The 21,783-nt window shown below is 36.9% G+C and overlaps 2 protein-coding genes across 2 annotated transcripts in view; one reads left to right on the top strand and one right to left on the bottom strand.

Annotated features, from left to right (window-relative positions):
• Positions 1 to 3,320, top strand: part of LOC113051662 (dnaJ homolog subfamily B member 6-like) — a 29,071-nt gene extending 25,751 nt beyond the window's left edge. The window contains exons 9-10 of the mRNA XM_026215586.1: positions 1,201 to 1,365; positions 1,823 to 3,320. Of these exons, the coding sequence (XP_026071371.1) occupies positions 1,201 to 1,365; positions 1,823 to 1,923 (266 nt within the window). The 3' untranslated portion in view covers positions 1,924 to 3,320. The remainder of the gene's footprint in view (positions 1 to 1,200; positions 1,366 to 1,822) is intronic.
• Positions 3,321 to 17,315: 13,995 nt separating this feature from the next.
• Positions 17,316 to 21,783, bottom strand: part of LOC113051661 (receptor-type tyrosine-protein phosphatase N2-like) — a 171,054-nt gene continuing 166,586 nt past the window's right edge. The window contains exon 23 of the mRNA XM_026215585.1: positions 17,316 to 18,016. Coding sequence (XP_026071370.1) covers positions 17,945 to 18,016 — 72 coding nt within the window. The 3' untranslated portion in view covers positions 17,316 to 17,944. The remainder of the gene's footprint in view (positions 18,017 to 21,783) is intronic.

Raw genomic sequence — 21,783 nt, 5'->3', positions numbered from 1 at the left:
CATGAAGCTTGACTGAATGATTGATTGTGCATTGAATATTATCATCACAGATTATTAAAATGGAGTAGACTTTGCAGTTTCGTGTCTTGTTGTGTGTGTGAAGGAACACTGATGTCATATTTTTCTCAAAAGCAGTGCAAAAATATGAGAAAGAATTTGTGCCCTGAAGCAAAGTGGATGATGTTAGATTTGAAATAATTAAATAAACAATTGCTTAAAGATCATGGCAGTGCTTACATAAACAATGTAGATACCAGGAAACACAACATCAAGCTTCCTTCTGTTTGGGTTTGTTTGTACTATTTATTGTGTAACTCTGAATTGGGTTTTTCGGTTTTGTGTTTAAATAACTTTTGTGCGTGCTGACATGAAACGTCTCCCTGCTTATAACGTGCATTTAAAAAAGCAACACAGCCAAACATCTTCTTCTGCACTGACTTGTAATGAGAAGTGTTTAGAAACCTGTTCTCCAACAAACGTGAACATTATAACATGTTTTTAGTCATCAGTCAAATGAGGCAGAAAATATAATCTATAGTTACTGTAAAAAAAGTATGTCGATTAGCAATGGATTGTAAATATACTAAGATAAACTATATCACAGTCTAATGTTTATTTTCTTCATGTTTGATCATTCAATACGTTTCTATATTTTTATTCACTTACAGAGATAGCTGAATACTTTTGTCCATATTAGGGATTTCCTGTAAAGTCATCAGTTGTATTACTTCTGTGACTCATTGTGTACAGTACGTGGAATTTCTGCGCGCCTCCAGCTTCCATGTGTTAACAGCACTAAATAATGGCCAATCCATCCTATTTTGGGTAAAAATGGGAAAAAAATAATAATTCTCTCAAAATAAAGTAGAAGTAAACCTATGATTATCCATGTTTTCTCCAGTGTACAGTGGTGTACAGGAGGTTTCTGTTGTTGTTGATAATTATTATTATTTTTTAAATTGCATATTAAATAGCAAATAAAACGAGGAACACACTCCTCCCCCATTGCTCTCAGCCCTGTCCCACTCCTCACATTCTCATACTCCAAAACTTAAAAATACTTATCAGTATTCTAAAGATGAATAGGTAAAGATAAATAAATACTCTAAAGACTGGATTATATTAGAGTGTGCATTCAAAGTTAAGTTATAATAACATTTCATAGAAATTCATCTGATCTGTGTCTGGTCTTGTTCTCAGGTACTTCTGATGACAATGCATTGGAGGAAAGCCACAGACAGAATGCCCTCACTGGCACTGGCCCGAACAACCGTTACCTCCGAAATGTGACCCAGAACCCTTCGGAGAAGAAGAAGGAGGAGGAGGAGGAGGATAGAGGCCTGCAGAATCTGGGACTTGCCAGAGGTTTGTGTTCCAGCTGAATGCTGTGCCTGTAGGATAAAGGATCAGGATCAGAGGAGCAGAGCTGTTTCATGCAGAGTTGATTAATAAAGATTGTCAGTTTTGTATTTTTCAAGGTTGTATGAGTGAGTCAGGTATTAAAAGGTATGATTTGTCAGCGTGGTGGAGAGGGCATCAACCTGATCATGAAATTTATTTCAGCAGGCAACTTTTATATCTAATACAATGTGCTTTACACTGCTTCAAGCACTCAACAGTATCTGGAAATACCAAATTTCCAAATGGGCTCCAACAAAAACATTCCAGTGGATTTAATAATTTAAAGTGATTGAATTCTTCTCTTTTGTGAGCCACAGTTAATGTCTACAACAATTAGAAGGATGTTTTCAAAAATTAGTCAAGTTACAAAGTCAAAGCTCATCAGATTTTCTCGTAGTAACTCATTTACATTTTTTTGTAGGGATTTTTGACACCAGGAGAAAGAAACTATTGATGAAGGATTCAGACAGCAAAAAGAAGCGGATGCCAAGAATGGCTCCTCGTATTGGGGTGTGGTTTTAACAATATATGAACATATATTTGTGTTGTCTTTACTATTCATTTTCTAAAAGCAAAGGGGATATATAAAGACATGACTATTAAATACTGTCAAACATGCTCAAATTATTCTTTTTAATTGCATACATAGAAAGTTTATTTCTCAGTGTTCTGTTTGAGTTGTCAAAGTCAGTAAGACCAACTAAAGAGTTGCAGTCACATCAGATCATTGTAACTATTTTCTCCATTCTATTTTTTTTTTCTTGGATGAAGAAATTTAACCAACCATATGATTTAATCACATGGTGATACATCACCATGCTTGTAATGCAAATGATCTTTCATTATCCTGATTTAATATATAAAAAGCAACCACTCACTGTTTTATTCATGGTTTTTAAGCATATAGTAGGACATTCCCCTGCATTATTGAAAACAGGCAATCTGAGAGAGAACCTAAACAGTGCACTCATAGCATGAATAAACCCAACTGAAATACATTTATTCATGTTTTACAGCCCTAATATACCTCTTTATTATCCTTTAAAATGATGTTCAGGTTACTCGCATGTCTGTTTTCAGCACTTTGATATATTTTTGATGAAGAAAATAATTCATAAAAGTGGGGCACTTTAAAGTTTGTGTGTTTGCCATAGATTTGGCGCTTTATACATTTCGTTTTAGAAGATGGAGCACAAACTCAGGAATGATATATTATGTAAAATGCTTGAAAGCATAAATGTGGACGTGACAAATAAGAGATAGCTTGATGAGGGAATATAGAACAGGTCGGACTGCTGCACTGAGATAGGAAAGAGAGAAGGACAAGGGAGAAAAAGATTTTTGAATTATTCATTCACCAATGTGAGAGAACACGTTTCACCAGCCTGTCTTTTGATCCAGTCTTAAGCACTGTATCAATATTTCAGAGAAAACTCCAGATGTGCTATGTCCTTTCAAAACTTGGAGCATGGCTTTAATTTTACCCCGGCTACTGCATAGATGTGTTTTGTTTTGTTTTTTCAATATGAAACCCAAATCTGTGGAAAATCAAAGTTCCTTAAGAAGGGAAATAAAAATGAAGCCCTACAAAGACACATTTTTAGTAATACACATTAAAAAGTTTCTACTCTGATGTGTTATAGTCAATGTTTTTGATGCTTTATGCATTATTTGATTATACAGATTTAAGCTGTTAATTGGTAGTGGCTTGAACTGAGGCAGTTTTAATAAAGGACTTTTCAAAGGCATAAACATGAACATGTCATGCTCTACAGCAATAACTAATAAATTGTGTTTTGGGGGGAAACACTCAACACAAAACATTTTAACCAGAAAATGGCTTGTTGTTTACTTACAGCTGTGAAGGTTTTTCTTTATAATATTGACAAAAAAATATATATATATATTTCTGAAACATGGATGTCTAGTTATTTCTTCCTTTTTTAAGCGTACACCAAATAAAGCCTGAAAGTTGCATATTCTTATATGTTCTGTTAATGTAACATCAATAATTTGTACACACACACACACACACACACACACACACACACGCACACACACACACACACACACACACACACACACACACACACACACACACTGTTAGATAGCACAGCGGCAGTCATATCGGTGGCTCACCTTATACTGCTTTCACATAATCACAGTTAGCATATCTGTAGTTGTGTTTGAGAGGTCTGTGAAGAAACACTAGGTGGAGATGTTTGTCAGTACAGCAAAGAAGAAAACACAAAAGTGGTATTATCTTTTAAAATGACCTGTAATCCTGTATTTATTTCATTTAAAATATTATCCAAACTATCTATATAAATGTTTTAAACAAAAAGTTGCCAAGCTAACATTCATAGTTTGTCTTGACAAACTTGTTTTTCTAGTTAAAATGTATTTGAATCAATTCATTTTAAATTCAGATTGCTACTTGGCATCCTGCTTGCTTCCTCAATTCAAATCCAAATCAGAATCCGCAACTGGAACTGGAAATGTAAGCTTGTTCACTTAGCATCATTTTGCTCATATTTATTAAAGTGTTACTTGTATTCGGTGTTCTGTATTTTACAACAATTGGTGAAACAGCACTGACAGGATTCATTTATCTGTTAATGGTTAAGGTTATAGGGCTAGGGTTAATGATTTACCTCCCTTTTCATGTAGTGTTTGTTTTGTGAATTCATGATCACTGACAATACTTAATATGAGACACTCCTTTGGTTTCCTGAGATCTCTCCAATAATTGTTTCATGTTTTATAGCTAAACAGCTGAACAGCTTCTGTGAGGAAGAATATTTTCTTACAGTTTCATTAAACACTGCCTCATATGACTTACTGCTTTATCTTGACTCTCTTGAATGCATGATTCTGGTTGGTCAGTTGCAGCAATTAAGACCACAGTACGGCAGAAAATTCAAATGTGAATAAGTTTTCACAAATGTTTTCTGTACACTATAGACAAACATGCATTTGGCACAATCTGAAAAGTGATTTAGAATTATTTCCTGTTTTATGCTGGGTGATGACTAAGACTGTCTTGGTCAGCGGATAGCAATCACTGCCGTAGGCTTACAGTTTTAAAAAAACATTGTCTTTGTGAGATGGAGAATGACAGAGAAAGGAAAGACAGATCTGATCTGAGTCTGCCCCCTCACCACCCACACATCGACCCATCTCAGGTAAACAATGCTCTAACACACAGCTCCCCTGTGAGATCTTTCCCTCTTACTCTGCTTTCCCTCCATCTCCTCCTGTCCTCCTGAGCATTTTCTCTTTTTTCCCCTTACATCTCTTTACTCACCAACTTTCCTCTGTCTCTGCCTGGAGACAATATGGTTCTACATTAGCCCCAATTGCTTTCAGTCAGCATCAGAGATCTCTTTAGCATAGACTTCACATGATAATTTCCATGTGTATCTGATTTATCACCTTCTCTATCTGTCTCTGATTAGCTTAGTCACACTGTAACAGTTCAGGCCTACAGTGTACCTTGTACATGCCACAAATATACATTCTTATAGATTCACTGGATGCACACATTTTTCTTTTACCTAAAACTAAAGGGACAGTTCAGCCAAAAATTCTTCTAATTCTGTCATCATTTACTCACCTTCAAGTTGTTCCAAACCTGTATGAGATTTTTTTCTTCTGCTGATCACAAAAGAAGATATTTTGAAGAATGTTGGTAACCAAAGTGTTGCTGGTAGCATTTTTTCCATACTATGGCAGTCAATGGCTGTGTACAACAGAAAGAAAGAAACTCATTCAGATTTGGAAAATCTTGAGGGGGAACAATGTCAGAATTTTATTTTTGGGTGAACTATCAATCCAACGAGACTTAGGTCTCTGCAGAGCAAATGTGGGCATTTATGAACTGGTGGGTGTTTTCAAACTGCTGAGTATTTCTAAATCATGCAATCAAAATGATCCCCCTTACCCAAACCCTCCACTGAGCCTACCATCACTATGGCGTCAGCCAATCAGGTATCTTGCAATCAACAAACAGAGGGCGGGCTTAGAGCCGTGATGTAGACGCTAAGCACCGAATTTAAGATTGTAGTTTAGGTTAGGGAAATCGAAAATGACAGCGGACATGGAGACACGGGATGTTTGTTTTACATTTTGAATGGAAGTGATGTTGTGGCCTTACTCGCGACAGGTTTGGGAAAAGTTTAATTTATCAACTGTTACCGATCATCAGCGAGAAACTGGGGAGGCCAAAATCCGGCAGGGCGATAATTGTGATTGTGTCTCCCTTGGTTGCTCTCATGGAGGATCAGGTTAAGGAGGCAGTGAAACTTGCTCGATGTTTTTTTTTTTCTTGCTGCATACCCGTGTTTACAGTGGAAGTTCGAAGCGGCTGAGCCGACATAAAACACTAGTCATAACCAAACGTTATGTGATTGGCTTACGGGTAACCAATGATTTTAAACTTCAGACAAGCGCCCCCCACCCGCCCCCACGAGAGAGAAAACGTCTCCGGTTACTCACGTAACCTTAGATCCCTGAGAGGAGTGAATGAGACATTACGTATGGGGAAATCCATTTCCTCTAAATTATGAAGTCTGATTGATTAACTCTTTTGCTTGCAAATAGCCAATGGCGCCCTGCCCTCACCTGATTGGCTGACAGCCCTTGATAAAGGTGATAGCGGGGGCCCAAAAAACTCAGAATCTTTGACTGAAAGAGACCTGGTCAAAACCATGGCTAGGGCATGTGCCAGGTGGGGCGTGCCCAAAGCCTAGTCCAATGACTGCTCAAACTCCCTCCTCCTGCACTGACAGCACTTGTGATGCGAATGAGGGAATGTCCAAGTTATATAATCTCGCAAACATGTTGCGAGACGACCAGCCCTCTGCGAAACAAATGTCCTGAATAGACATGCCTGTCGCCCCAAGCCCATGACGACACCAAACTCCTTGTGGAGTGGGTGTGAATCCCCATTGGGCAAGCGGTTCCCCGGGAAGAATAAGCCAGTCGCACAGCCTCCACTATCCAGTGTGTCAGCCTCTGCTTCAACAGCACGCTGCCCTTCTTGGCACCCACATAGCAGACAAAAAGCTGCTCTGAAGTTCGAAACTGCTTAGTTCTGTTCACATAAGCATGCAAGGCATGCACGGGGCACAAAGCGCACTTCTGAGGCACTGAATTACTGTCCTCCTCGGGGCAAAATGCTGGAATTGTAACTATCTGAGCTCTGAACTGCATTGAGAGCACTTTAGGTGAGTAGCCATGTTTGGGTAAAAGTCTGACCATACTATCGTCCAGTCCAAACTGCATAACACGCGCTGTTCACTGACAGGGCATGCAAGTCTCCCACTCATTTGCCGCAAGCTAGCGTGAGCAGTAGTGCCGTCTTAAATGAGAGCACTTTGAGGTCGCCAGACTCTGCTGGTTCGAAAGGTGGGTCGGACAGCGCACTAATTACTAACAACAGGTCCCAGAATGGCATCTGATGAAAGAGGGGCAGATTAAGCCGGCTAGCTCCCCAGAGAAAGCTAGTTATCAGGGGGTGCTTCCCCACTGAATGACCATCTAACAAGTCACGAAAAATGGAGATAGCGGCCATGTAGACTTTCACTGTAGATGGAGAACTGCCAGCATCCAGACGTTCCTGTAGGAAGGTCAGAATAATGGAGATGTCGCAACTCATGGGGTCCTCCTTTTTTTCAACACACCAGTTAGCAAATACTTTCCACTTCAGTGAAATTGAAGTGAAAGTGCCGTAACATTCAGCCAAGTATGGTGACCCATACTCAGAATTTGTGCTCTGCATTTAACCCATCCGAAGTGCACACACACACAGAGCAGTGAACACACACACACACACTGTGAACACACACCTGGAGCAGTGTTTCCCTGAGCTTCCGCCCGTGGGGCTCACCGGCGCATCCAGGAAGTGCCTCTTTTCGGCATTGGACATGCCGGACAGCATCAGCAAAAGATGGCGATGGAGGACCACAAGGCTGCTCATATTGCTGCCGATCACCTATATTGAGGGCTGTCAGCCAATCATGTGAGGGCGGGGGCGGCATTGGCTATTGGCTAAAAATAAATCAGACTTCATAATTTCAAGGAAATGGATTTCCCCATAGTAAATGTCGAGAGAACGGCTCGATAAGGGAACTATTGTCAATTACGCCCTTCCAGACTCTGTCTATGAAGCAAAGCGAAGTAGCAGAGTTTGTTATTAACAGGCTAGGAATTTGAAATGAAATCAGCCAATGAATCAGTGTGTTTGCATCCAGTCTTAAAGTCTGTATCGTCATTTCCCCTATTAACAGTATAAAATTTGTTCCCAAATTACCACATTGAAATCTTCAACGTCATTAAGCCAACTCATGAAATAAAAGCCCTAAAAAATCCCTAAATACTGTTATCTGTGTTTGCGCCTTCAATTACGCTTTAATTTACTGACCCTTAATAGCAAGCAATGCGTTAATTTGTTTTTGCATGTTCAGTAGTTATCATATGTGTGCAAAAGAAAACGTTGATACAGCATCTCATGTGGCATTAGTTCAATAAGAGCAGACATGATTCATGAATGGGTTTAACACAGTAATTAACTTACCGTTTTATGTATCCAAGGGGAAACGGCATGCCGTGGCCACAGCTATATTCAAGATGTGAAGTAACAGCTATAGAGCACCACAGTGATTTGAGAAGTCTGATCTGTGACTCGACTCAGAGCTCTCAAACTCACATTTCTCAATAACATGCTGTATGCTTCAGGGAGAATGAAATATTTAAGGATAAAATGCTAACTTTAAACATTTAACTCATTGTGCAGGATTGTGGAGCTCTATTGTGTGTTACAGCATTAGAACGATTGGTAATGAAGATCTGTCTGATGGCCTGACTGCAGTCCCTTTCCTTCACTGAATACATAAAAATAGGAGAGTATGCATTTAGTATACTTTTTATGCATGTCTCAGAAATGGGCTTTATGTACTCCTCAGAAATATACTTAAAATGACATTTAAGTATACTTGACTAATAATTACAAAAAGTCTAAATATATTTGAGCTATACTCGTAGAAACAGTGTTTTCAACATAAGTGAAGAAGAAAAAAGAAACAACGGATACTAACATGTAATCTAACACGATCATCTGACATTAAACAGTATCAAAACTGTAATGTTATGGAATAAAATTTCAACCAATGAAGAGGTAATAATTACAGTCAAGATTTGGGGTGTTTTGATTATCATTCTGATTCCAATTCATAGTCTTTTTTCAGCTTTTTGTTTAAAATGTTTTTTCTTTATTTTTCATAAATTTTACCCACATTAAAGTGTTTAAAAAAGAATGCATGAAGCTAGAATAATTTTTTTTTGTTTACAAGCAGATACTGTGTTCTTTCTTTGATATTTTCAATGTCCAGATATTCATATAAAAAATATATACAAATTAAAACCTAAATAGGGACATAGTAGTATACTTAAAATATGATGTAAAGTTCACTTAAAGAAAACTTATGAGCATGAGACTATACTTCCAAGTGTACAAAGTATTTAATTAGTAAACTATCAGTATACCTATAAGTTCACTTTTAGTGTAATTGCAGTGCAAACTACAAACACTGAGGTAAACTAGCTGTGTACTGTTATAATTAAAGTATACTTAAAAGTATACTTTTATACACTAGAAAGGGGCCAATTTAGTCCCAAGAAATATTGCAACAGTACACTTACAAGTATACTACTGCAACGCAGATATTTGTATACTGGCTACATAACGTATACTTAAAAATATACTTGAACTTTACTTGAGTATACTTAATAAAATTAACTTTTTGGTAAAGGGTAGAGAAATAGGGATTTTAAAAAAAACACTGTGTGGATTTTTATCATTATAGGGTGGATGTGTACATATACTTCCAACACACATTTATGTTCAAACAACAACAAAAGTGAATTTTGCATCCGATGACCCCTTAAATGAAGAGTGACAACTATATTGATCTGTGTACTTGGCCTATATAGGATGCAGACCAGCTGAGCTATAGCTAGGGAATAACCAACTTTGTTGAAAAAAAAAAAAAAAACCCACTGAAAAATAGAAACAAAATAACGATAATAATATACTGGAACTGAACTGAAATTAAACTGACCATTTAATTTGTCTGCTGTTATGTGTGAATGACAGAAATTTGAGGCTTACTGATGTTGGATTTTTGTTTACAACCACCTGTCCATAAATATGCATCACATTGTAATTCTTTCAGACCTTCTAAGATCTTCACGTCTAATTCACACACTGCAACATGCTGGTTCACTATTTATTAGTGATTTTATGTTTTTGAAGCTTGTTGGAGGTTCACTGCCCCAGTGGCATTCTATTTCTGATTTCAACAGCTTCCCCATACAGTGGGAGTCATAAACCTACACCTGCCATAAGCTTTATTAAAGAACATAAGAACTCAAACTGTTCTTACCCAGCTGAAAGTTCCAAATCCTTGATGTGTGTCCAGACCATGAATACCTTTGTGGTCACCTTTTGATCCTTGCCTTTGATGAACTCATTCTAATGGCTTCATCATAATGCATTAATATATGGTGCAATTTCTGCATTGCTTTTCTGTTTGTTTTAATAGTTACAAGTCTCTCACGAAGAACATACAGTATTATCAATAAATGTTTTATTCATTATCAAAATGTTTTAGATCATTGTGATTTTTTTAGCTAGTTTAATTTGATTTAATATGTATCCAGCTATCCAATGTAGAGTACAACTTGCCAGGATTAGATGGTTCAACTTGATGCGTATAAATGCTTACATTTTATTTTCCTATAGATAAACTCTGGGATAATTTTGCTGCTTACAAAGAGCAAAGTTTACCAAAGTTACACTGCTGTTTAGATGTGTACTGTAGTTGCCCCTGAAAAAGATGACTTGAACTGAACAAGATACTCCATTTATGTCCTGGCTGATGGAGCTGTGTACACTGCAACATCTGTGCAGTGTGCACTTCACTTTACCACCTGCAGACAGAGAGGTGTGACTGGGATAAATGTAATAAATGTTTTTTATTATTTTCATTTAGCATTATTTTTCAGTGTAGTCTGACTGATCAGGACAGACCTGCAACCCTTTTTGAGTCTTCAGAACTCTTCACATTCTGTTGACAAATGCATTGCTTTAATTTTCCATCACTTGAGAGGATAATTGTTGATGTGCATTGCTCTGGTCTCTTAGTCATATGGCTTACAGAACATGTCAACAGGTCAAGTGGCCGGGAAAAAATAAAAATGATCAGAATTCGTTATCATGTACTGGGGTGTTGAGTGTTCTTGGAAGAGCTTAAATAGGTTTGTTATAAGATAAGATAATACATTTTTCTTTTTGAAAATTATTTTTATTTAAGTTGTTTTTATTTTAATAATTCCACAGCCTAAGAAATATACTGTAAACTCATAAAACATCACAACCTCAATCATAGTTGAATAATTCAGTCTCACTGCACAGTTACTGTTGCTATATTTAGGTTTAAAAAATGGTTCAATTGTAATTGCCTTTCGGATACCTTTATCACATAATGAAACATTCAATTTCAGTAAAGGTATTTAGATTACATTGCCAATATGCAGCTTTTAAAAAATAGTTAAAGTTTCTAAAAAATTTTTTTTAAGATTCATTTGTTCTTTAGATAAAATGTTCAGTAAGGTCAGAACAAAATTGTCATTTTTTTTCCATTTGATGGCCATAGTAGTGTGTAGGGGGATGCATTACGATCCTCTACATGCTACATTTTTCTTAATGGAGGCATCTTACACCATATATAGAAATTACATCTCATGTAAACCCATTTATACAAATGTAAAGCAGTAAATATAAATCCTTTTATTGAATGCAAATGTTTCAATTTTAATACAAAAACAAATATGTTGTGTCTTTTTAACTCTATCCCACGGTGAATGAACTGTAATTGTCATATGCATTTTAAATTCACTTAAGATGGCAAAATACCTCTTTAAATTCACTTTGCGGGGCACTATTGGACGATTGGAGCACACAGTGCCTGTGCTTCCCAGTTGTCTAGTAAAACACTATTCTCCCTGTCCCTCCTCACCACTCTCACCCTATTGGTTAAATTCGATGAGACTTGAAAGCTCCCTATAGGCTGAAAGCCTAGTGGAGAGTTGTTGCTGTTGCTATGTTCCTGTTACTAGGATGGGCTGTCGTGCCTGAAGGGGGGTGGGACACACAATGAATTATGGATGAATTCTTTTTTTTTCTGTGCAGAGTAGAGAGAGGACTCATCTGTGATGTAGATGAGAGGGAAGTATGTGAGAGCGGAGCGGGGCGGGGGGTAAAGAGGGGGGTGTCTGAAACCCCAGGGCAGGCGTTTTAGCAGAGTCCTGGTTGCTGTAGTAACCAGCTGCAGAAAAATGATGATGATTCTCATGCAAAGGTTCAGGGTTCACTATCTGTTATTTGTTCAGCAGGAGCACCGAGGAGTTGACATCTTGATCTTTCCTGACCTCCACTAACCTAAGAGATTAGCCACTGATGAGTGACAAGACACTGAGAGAGGAAGAGAGAGCACCATAGTGGGGAGAGGGGAAAGGGAAGGTCAGACAGGAGAGATCTAGAGGAAAGTTAGAGAGTAATAGGGATGAAATGAGATGAAAAGAAAAAAAACAAACATCTGAGGTATGAGAGGAGAGAAGGATGTGGATCTAACAGCAAATGTGAAATGGGATGAGAGCCTTATTGGACCACTTTGGCTGCAGTGAAAAAAAAGGTTGCATTTAGCAAAACACTAGAAGATACCGAAATGTCTGTCCACATGGAGTTTGAGTAACCCTTTCGAGTTTATCTTACTTTGTCAGAATGCAGACTCAGTTGTTGCAGCTTATTGTTTTGCATGGCACATTTAGTTTTTCAGGCTTTTATTCACCTTTTTCTTGCCGTGAATCACAGTCTCATTAAAATGCATAACCAGGTCTCCACCTCAGCCTAAACGTGCGGGTTGTCTTTACAATGGCTGCGAGCATTTTTAATAACACGTTATTGAATTTTCTCACGTTGAACATAGGGAGAGATTTCGCAGTGACAAGTGCATGCTATTTCATCCTTTATATTAGAATAAACAACAACAACAACAACATGCAGATGCCTGATACAAAGGTTTTATTTATTTTTTATTTTTTTACTAGTGCAGCTGTTCCCCTATAAACCATTTAAACCTTTCATATGGAATCGGGCCGACTAACCTCCTGTGCTGAGAAGTTATGAAAGCCATAATTACCATAAACAGATGAAGGACAACATGGGGCCTGCTGTTTCAATGTCACAAACACAGAAACATATGCACATACACCTACACGGTGACAGCACACGGTCTCACAAATAAAAAAAAAGTTCACTTGTATTGTAGGGGGGAGAATAAGTCAGTGGCGTATTGTTGAACCTAGTAATTACCTAGTGTTCAGAATGGTGACACGTGCGGAAAAAAGGCTACATGAACATAATTTGCCTAACTCTGGTTATTCTTCATAATTAGGATTTTCGAGTAAGAATGTGTTTTGTGATCTTTAGGCTTTTATATGTATCACTGCTTGTTTTGAGTTTCTGTGTCACAGATCTTAACATTTACGATCCTTCATTGAGTTTCAGAATTGTAAATAACCTCTTAAGCCTCCCGTATCATCATTGACCTCTGACTTGCAACCGCAGAATCCATATCATTTAAGTGTCTAAATACGTCTGTGACACTAATATACCATGACATTCTTGTTAGCGCCGCTCTTTATCGTTGATAATTATGCGAGCACGGGGCGACGCCTCCTCGACTCCGAGCAGGAAAGGGAGGGAAAAGCCAATCTCAGTATGCAGATGGTAAAAGTCCCTGCGGAGAGGCTGGCCGATTAGATGTGTGTTGATAAACTCACTTACTCTGAGTGACAGTTTGCAATATTGGGGTCGCGGAGTTGACCTCCGTCATCGACACTGATGAAAACGAGGAAAAAAAGAGGAGACAAAATGCCAGAAGTGTCCCCTGATGCATGATGGGACAGGGATGAAAGCTTGTGAAATGTCAGTCTGTTTTTTTTCTCCTCATTCATGTTGTCAGCCCCTCCTTGTGCTTCCTCTATGGTTAATAACCATGCGAGAGCACGAGGTGTAATGAGAGGAGATTCTTATTCAGATCAGGAGATTTCCCTTATCTTACACTCACTTCCTCAACATGTGGAAGTCACCTTGGGTGTTAAATCATCCGGCTTAGCCAAATCTATGCTGTATACATGTGCATGAAATCATGTTATATCGAATTAAATATTATATTGGTACACTGTTCAAAGTTTGGCATCGGTAAAAATGTTTTTTAAATATTAAAAGTTTCTTCTGTTCATCACAGCTACATTTACTTGTTCAGAAGGCTGCATTTGTTTGATCATTATTAAAATTTAAAATAACAATCTTTTTAAAAATATTTCTGAATTTATGAAAAATACTGAATTCAGTGTCACATGATCCTTCAGAAATCATTGTAACATACTGATTTATTGCTCAAGAAGCTTTTTTTTTATTATCAGTGTTGATAATGTTGTTTAATATTTGTGTGGAAACCATGGTACATTAATTTTTTTCTTATATGGTTTAATTACTAAAAAGTTGGAAAGAACAGTAATTTAAAACAGAAATATTTGGTAAAATTATAAATGTCTTTACTGTCACTTTTAAAAGCTGAATAAAAGTATTCATTTCTTTTAAAGAAGAAACAACTTAGTCAAAACTACTCAAAATATTTTAATTTGGATGTAAATTCTTTTATATATATTTATATGTGTGTGTGTGTGTGTGTGTGTGTGTATGTTTGTAATACATGGTCTGTAAAAGAGCCTGGTTATAAGTTGATGAGGTCATGAAAGATGCTCTATAAAGAGGTCCATCCATATACCAGCATATCAAGGCAAGGGAGAATGGGAATGCTTGTGTATGTGTGTGTGTGTAAACTCCTATTCATGTTTTCTCTGTTCATTGGGTCCATTGCATTGGAGGACATGGTGAGCACCATGTTTAAAAAGCTTGTTTGTGTTTTATTGGAGATCAAAGCAAGCAGGGGTCTTGGCCAGACATGAGACGCTACTGCTGCAATCTGCTCCCCTCTCATTATAGCCCTGAACATTCAGATGGGAGAAAACAAGCCCGGCTTCAGTCAGCCGTCTCAAGGAGACTTGGATCACTTCCCACATGGCTCTTCTGGAAGTCACCCAAGCCAAACAGCATCAGGGTTCACCACCGTTTTTTAGGGGTAAAACGGGCTACCTGTGCAGATACCTATTGATCAAACAGGTACAGTACATTCAAAAGCAGCCCTTTTTTTGAAAAATGTTGCTGGTAAACCAAGAAGTGCTTAGATTATTTCTGATTTAAAACCAATTGACTTTTGCACTATGCCTAAAGATATTGTTTATTGAAAGTATGTATACCAGTCTGCAAAAAGGATATTCACACAGCCTAGCATTTCAGACAGACCCAACTGGATCAGATTATATCTTAAAGCTATAGGAGGACATGCTAGCTGTTATGTAACTACATGTATGTTAGTAGGAGGTTGTTTAAATAGTAAAATCAAATGCAATTATCCACTGCTCAGAATAAATACAAACTGCTTTTAAACATGAGATTCTCTTTGTCATCTTTTCTTGGATTGACTCATTTCTATAGGAGGGCAACGGGTGCAAAGACATGATTATGAGCTGGATTGGAACTGAGCTTGAAGTGCTATTGAAGGGAATCTCCTATTGAAAAGGGCTCTCTTAAAGAGCTGGGATACCGGACCAAGTGATTGTCAGAGGGGACTTGGGCATAATATGGAAAAATAATTGGGTTTCTAAGTGAGCTTTACTACAGGGCTCTGATTGAGTCATACTCCTGAGGACTTCTAATCGTAACTTTTAGTCCATTCACAGTGAAAAATTTGGAGCTGGGAAATCTCGTTTTCTTCATATCAGTAAGTACTATCAGAATATTGTGGGAAACCATACACATGAGATTGGGTGTAGAAGCTCATAATATCTGTAACACCAGTGAACAGTGAAATAATAATAATAGCAACAACAAAAATACAAAACAACAAGTTACAGAATGAGTATGCTGATGGAACATCCACAAAGAAACAACCCCTGACAATAAACACAGGAAACACAAGGGCTTAAATACACAAGTGTAAACAAGACTAACTAGACACAGCTGGGAACAATCAGACTAATGACAACCATAGATATGTATAAGTAGATGCCACATTTGACCGCTCCAGACACGTTGATGCATCTGCCATATTGGAACTCATCACTCATTAAATATCAATGAGTTTCAAGATGCCTCAACAATGTGCATCATCCACTGAATTACTGAAATTTTAATTCCTGAAAAAATCGGATAAACTTTCATACAAAAGAATGCAGTGGCGTACACGGGTGGGGTTGGGGTTACTCGAGCCTCTGCCCCTTTAAAGTGCCCTTTTGGTGTGATCAAGGTGTCCTTTATTTGTGATCCAGGACCGCGATTTGTTCCGAGGGGCTGTGTGTGTTCTGTGTAGCTTCATGTCTTTCTGTATATTCTCACCAGTTTCATTTTAATCCTTTAATGCAGTGGCAGGTAGAAGTAAATCTCTTATGTAGTACAGAAGCACAGTAAAATGCTCATGCACTGATTTAACTGGTGTTAAACCAATTAGAACGATGTTTTAATCACTCTGCTTTTAATATATCCCATTAAACGGCATTTCAGATGGTTCGATTCAGTGATCATTCGCAATCTTTCAGTTTGAATCTATAGTTTCCATTTTATCATATGTGAGTTATGTAATTCTGAGAAAACCAAGCTTTGAAATCTTATTTTTTTATTTTTTATGCTTGTGACATCTAACATCAACCTCCATGACTTACAAACTAAGCTTTGTGGACTTTTGGAGGTTTTTGGGTCACGTGAGGTCTGACAAATTCGAGAAAAACATGCAAATAGGCCAATATTTGCAGTTCTGGTTTGTCAGAGAATGTAATAAAAATGGAATAATTTAGAAATAATAATACTAACACGAATACCTCCTCTTTGACACAGACATTGTGGTGGTAAAAATTTGATATCTTCATATGGGAGAGAAAAGAAAATAGATAATGACATTTTGATTTAAGCAACTTGGGACAGACGAGAATAATCACAATGCAAATTATCAAAGACAATCTAAATGGATGAATTTTAAAAAGAATGATAGTGAAACTAAGTTAATAAAAAAATCAGCTTGAGTTAAACTAGCTGTCGCCAAATGCAATAATTAATCGTGTTAGCAGTGCTGAACGATACCAGGAAATATGAATTCCCTGAACGGGAGACGACAGCATATCACAATCCTGCATAATACTCTAGTTGCTGCAGGAAGCAATTACCATCCATAATTTTTTTCTAATAAACCTGTATCCCTCTGATGACGACCTATTAAACATGCACAATTATGGTTACCATATAGTTATTCATAAGATGATTAGCATGCCCTCCTTACATTCAGATTGGCTGCATACTGATTAAGCGACAGATACATATGCAAATGGAATGCAAATCATCATACAAAAATAGAAGGAAGGCACATGGATGTCATAAGTGCTGTCAATAATAACACTGCAGACAGGAAATTAAGAAGTGTGAATATTTATCTAAGCGCCCAAGTGAAAAGTTTCCAAACTATTTTTTTAACAATAATAAATTTGTATTATTTGTATATTAGTGAAAGATGAGCAAAACTGAAAAATTATCTTTTTTTTGCTCTTGTTCAACTCACCAGAACAGATTTTAGAGAACTGAGCAACAAGTCATGTGAGGATAACTGTTGGTACAGTCTCTCTCATTCAGTATTTCTTCCTCCATTATGCAACTAAATGCAATTATCACTCAAGTTTCGGCATTTTGATATTTATTATGTTACTTTTAAATCGCACACACAAAAATATGTACAATTACATTTTACCAGAGCATTTTTCATCACATTGTTCATTCTGTATGTATAATCAGTTGATCTATATTTAATACAATCTGTTTATTAGTTGATCTAGAAACTTATCACAACAATGAAAGTTGATGCAAAGGAGATCATAACTGCAGAACTCTTTCTTATATACTGTATTATTCTCAATGTCACATTAGTCTTGTTCATCCATAACTAAAGTGTAGCCACATGAACTCACTGTATAAGAACATAACTGCAGTGAACTAATGCAGTGTAATACAATACCGCTAAAATCACATCTGCTTCACACAAACACATATTGTTCAGATATTTCCTATTCACAACTAGTGGGTATTTAAACACCAATCTGAGCAGCAAAGACAATCTATGATTGCATGCCTAGTTGGCTAGTTGAATATACATTTATTTCAATGCTTTAGAATTTTACACACTTAGTACAAGAAAATGTTTTATGCAATACAATGCGTCTGAATTTGGATAGAGCTTAAAATGGTGTCAATGTTCATAACTATCCAGGTTACACAAAACAGAATATAGGTTGGAAGTGTTTGTGAAAGTCTCCTTCATTGAGGCAGAGCTTTGAGGATGGCGTTCACCTCCTCTGCTACAGCAGTCAATGCAAACTCAAACTGGTCCTGAAGACAGAAGGAGAAAGTGGAAGAAACTCAGCCAAGCACTTTAAAAAACACCAACATTTTACACTTAGCACAAACACATGCCAGTGACATAGCTTGTGGAATAAAGGAAAAATGGACCTAAAAAGAATCATAAAAAAAGCAGTCAGAAGAACTGGAGAAGCTGGAAAGTACATACAAAATGTGTGTATACTCCTTGTGTAGATGTGTGTATTTAAAGCTGCAGAGAATGTGCTCGGTTCAAACTATGACTCAAAGTCTGTCTCTTCCCTGAGGGCCACCCCGTGAAGATCGATCATTGTCTGAAGAGCGACCCTCAAACTAACGTTTGAAACCAAAGCCTCCCACTGCAGGCCATGGAATAAACCAAGCTAAAGTGGGCGTCGAGTCAGATGCAAAGCTTCACAAAACAAGAAATGGATAAAAATCCCTCTTGAATTAACTTAACATGAACTCTGCTGTATTTTGAACCGACATAAATTAGTCTCTCAAATAATGTAGCATTATGTATAGATGTATAGTAATATATGTACAGTAGCAAGTGAAGGTAAAGGTTTGTGATGTCAATACAAAAAACTAAAATGCTTGAATAAATATACTTTGTAGTGGTAATAGCTGATGCTGGAGGCATGGACCACCTAATGCATGCAAATGATCATAAATGCATGAGAAGGATTTGATCGCTTTTACAATTATCGTTCACTGTCATATGCAAGGCGATTTAAAAGGCAACTGTGTAGTAAAAGTGTAAATGTGACCATTTTACCACTAGATGGTGTCACATTAATGCCTCAATGTTCTCCAGACATGACGAACTATTGCTGTGGATATTTTTCTGATCAGTCAAGCTGTTTATGAGCTTCTCTTCCAAAGTAAACAAAAGCCGGAGCGCTCAAGGAGCTGCTAATGTGCAAAACATTCCTATTCTGGGCCAGGAATGGAGAGGGTACAATGAATTTTAGGAGGAAGACCAATTTCACACACGAGCACCTGCTCTGAGAGTGTTCTAAACATGCAGGGCATCCTTTGACATCCAAAGACATCCTTTGAACATATGTTGCTTTTTGGAGCCACACAGAGCTGAAATATTGACTGAGCAGGGCAGAACAGGAAAATCACAAATACTGTACTGTAGAGTCTAGAAATGGGCAGAACTAACAAACAACAGAGCTTGAGAGCAACATGTTTGGTTATGGTAAATACTTAAATAAATAAATAAATATATATATATATATATATATATATATATATATATATATATATATATATATATATATATATATATATATGTTTTTTTCTAATGAAAAGTTTCACGGTTAATTTAAAAGTGATTAATAATGTAACAGCAAGTCCCAAGATGTACAAGGATTTTTCAATTCATTTAAATGACATGATTATAATTATATTAATAATACTAGTAATATTTTGCTCATAAATAAGTGGAAACAAAACAGAACGATCCAAACATCCTTACTGGTGAGTCAGGCACACCGGCGGCGCCAGGGGGGGTCCTGGGGGGTCTCAAGACCCTGCCAAAAAACGCCTTGACCCCCCATTTGACCCCCCACCCTCTTCCTGATTATATCCATATATATATATATATATATATATATATATATATATATATATATATATATATATATATATATATATATATATATATATATATATAATAAAAATATCTTCAAACTACGCAGAATAATAATAAATAATAATTATTCTACATTTATCCTTACACTGAACGAGAATCGTTTCTGTCAGACGCGTCCGATTCGAGAACCGAGGAGCTGGTGATACTGCGCATGTGTGATTCAGCGTGAAGCAGACTGACTCACAGCTCGCCTGAACTGATTATTTTGATGATTGATTCTGAACTGATTCTGTGCTAGTGTTATGAGCGCGGGTAAATCGAAGGCTTGAAAGAAGGGCAGTCGTCGCGAATGACATTACATCGAGCGCAAAACAACCGGTGAACCGTTTTTTTTCCAACTAGTTTTATTTGATCGAACTGTCCGAAAGAACCGGTTCACTTGAGCACCTGCTCCTTTGCCCCTTAAGTGCCCTTTTGTCAAAGCAAAATCTCCTCGATTTTTTTTGTAATAACATTCCCTTTTGTGAATGCCTGCCCACGCCCAATCATAATATTAGTACAATTTATTAATAATAATTTAGCCGTAAATAAAATGACCAACATGATGACCTTTCACCTTACGACGACCTCATCCGACGCGCATTTTTAATTGCTAAAGGATATTTTCAACACAGCGGCAGCTGGTAAGCGGTGTTTCATTCTCAGCGAAGTGATTTTGATGTTTATTTACTTATTATTATTTTACAAGAACGATGTGATGTGAGAACATGCAGATATGTTGCTGTGTGTAGAAACGCTAGAGTGCTGTTTGAGGGAGAAAAGTTTCACAGACATCGAGGGGTCTGGTCTTTTTTATGTTATTTGACTACACTATTATTATATTACACTAACGTTACTTATTTATTTTTTAACAAATAGAGTGCCTTAAAAATAATTATCACAACACTGGTAAGGCTTATTCAGATTTTCTCATTCTCTGAATTATCATTATAAAAATAAAAACTATTCAGAAATGAATTAAAATATAATTATATTTTAAATGTGACGCAAATATTATAATTTTTTCTACAATAGCAACAGTGTTTACAACAGCAAGACCACATTAGCCTGTAAACTCAATAATATCTCTCTGGAAATAAATGTAAAAATATCAATGGCAATAAAAAAATGCATAATATACCTGACATCAAAGTGCAGTGTGAAGGATATGAATAACAAATGTAGCCTGTCATTTGTTTACATTGCAAAGGTGTTCGATTTTAGGCAACAACAACTACAACAGTAATAATAATATGAATCACTATATTCCAGTGTATCAGTTTTTTATGTTTTGTATCAATATTTAAGGTGGACTTATTGATTAGGTCCAACCCTTTAAAGTTTGAGCATATTGTTTGCAAACTGCAATTGATTAATTAATTATAAACAAAGTAGTTGATGTGCTGTGTTGTTTTTGTTGTTTAGTAGCAGTAATATGCAGTTATTAGTCGTGTGCACTGTATATTTGTTGGTTTTCATGAGACCCCCCTTGAAATGACCAGGACCCCCCATTGCCCCCCCAATCAAAATTGTCTGGAGCCGCCACTGGTCAGGCATTACATCACAGCGTTAAAAACCTACAGTCGCAGACTAGCTACAATGTGACTAGGAACTGATAAAGAAGATGAGGACTTGCTCAGGAAATAACAGCACTTTTATTTTTTTATTTTTATATCTTTTACATTCTGACAGTTGTCAACTTGCAGTTACTTTAGAAACCATTACATTTACTTTTGGCTGAGGAAACAACTCCGGATTTCATTACAATATTAGGATTTTGTTGCCCACCAAAAAATGAATAGCTGATTATTCTGAAAAGTAGGTTGATTGCTCCAACAAAATGTATTCACTAACCTGAATATATGAAAAATGAATAAAAATAACCTAACAGAGAGGAAGCTTATATTCTACTGATATGTATTACTTATATAACACCTCTTACATATTCACTATTTTCAGTATTCTCTGAATAGATGGGCATCTTTTCAACAAAATCCATGGAGGCTTAATATCTCAGTTTAAAGGAGCTAAACAGGTAGTCAGGTCTTTATCTTTTATAAACAGCAGCTAGTGTAATTGGCTCTGAGGAGGGGACTGTCATTTGCTCATCTTGTTATCCCCAAACAGTAAAATGCTA

Source organism: Carassius auratus, chromosome 32 (genome assembly GCF_003368295.1).
Source record: "Carassius auratus strain Wakin chromosome 32, ASM336829v1, whole genome shotgun sequence".
Classification (NCBI taxonomy): domain Eukaryota; kingdom Metazoa; phylum Chordata; class Actinopteri; order Cypriniformes; family Cyprinidae; genus Carassius; species Carassius auratus.
This window is presented reverse-complemented; position numbering and strand designations above follow the sequence as displayed.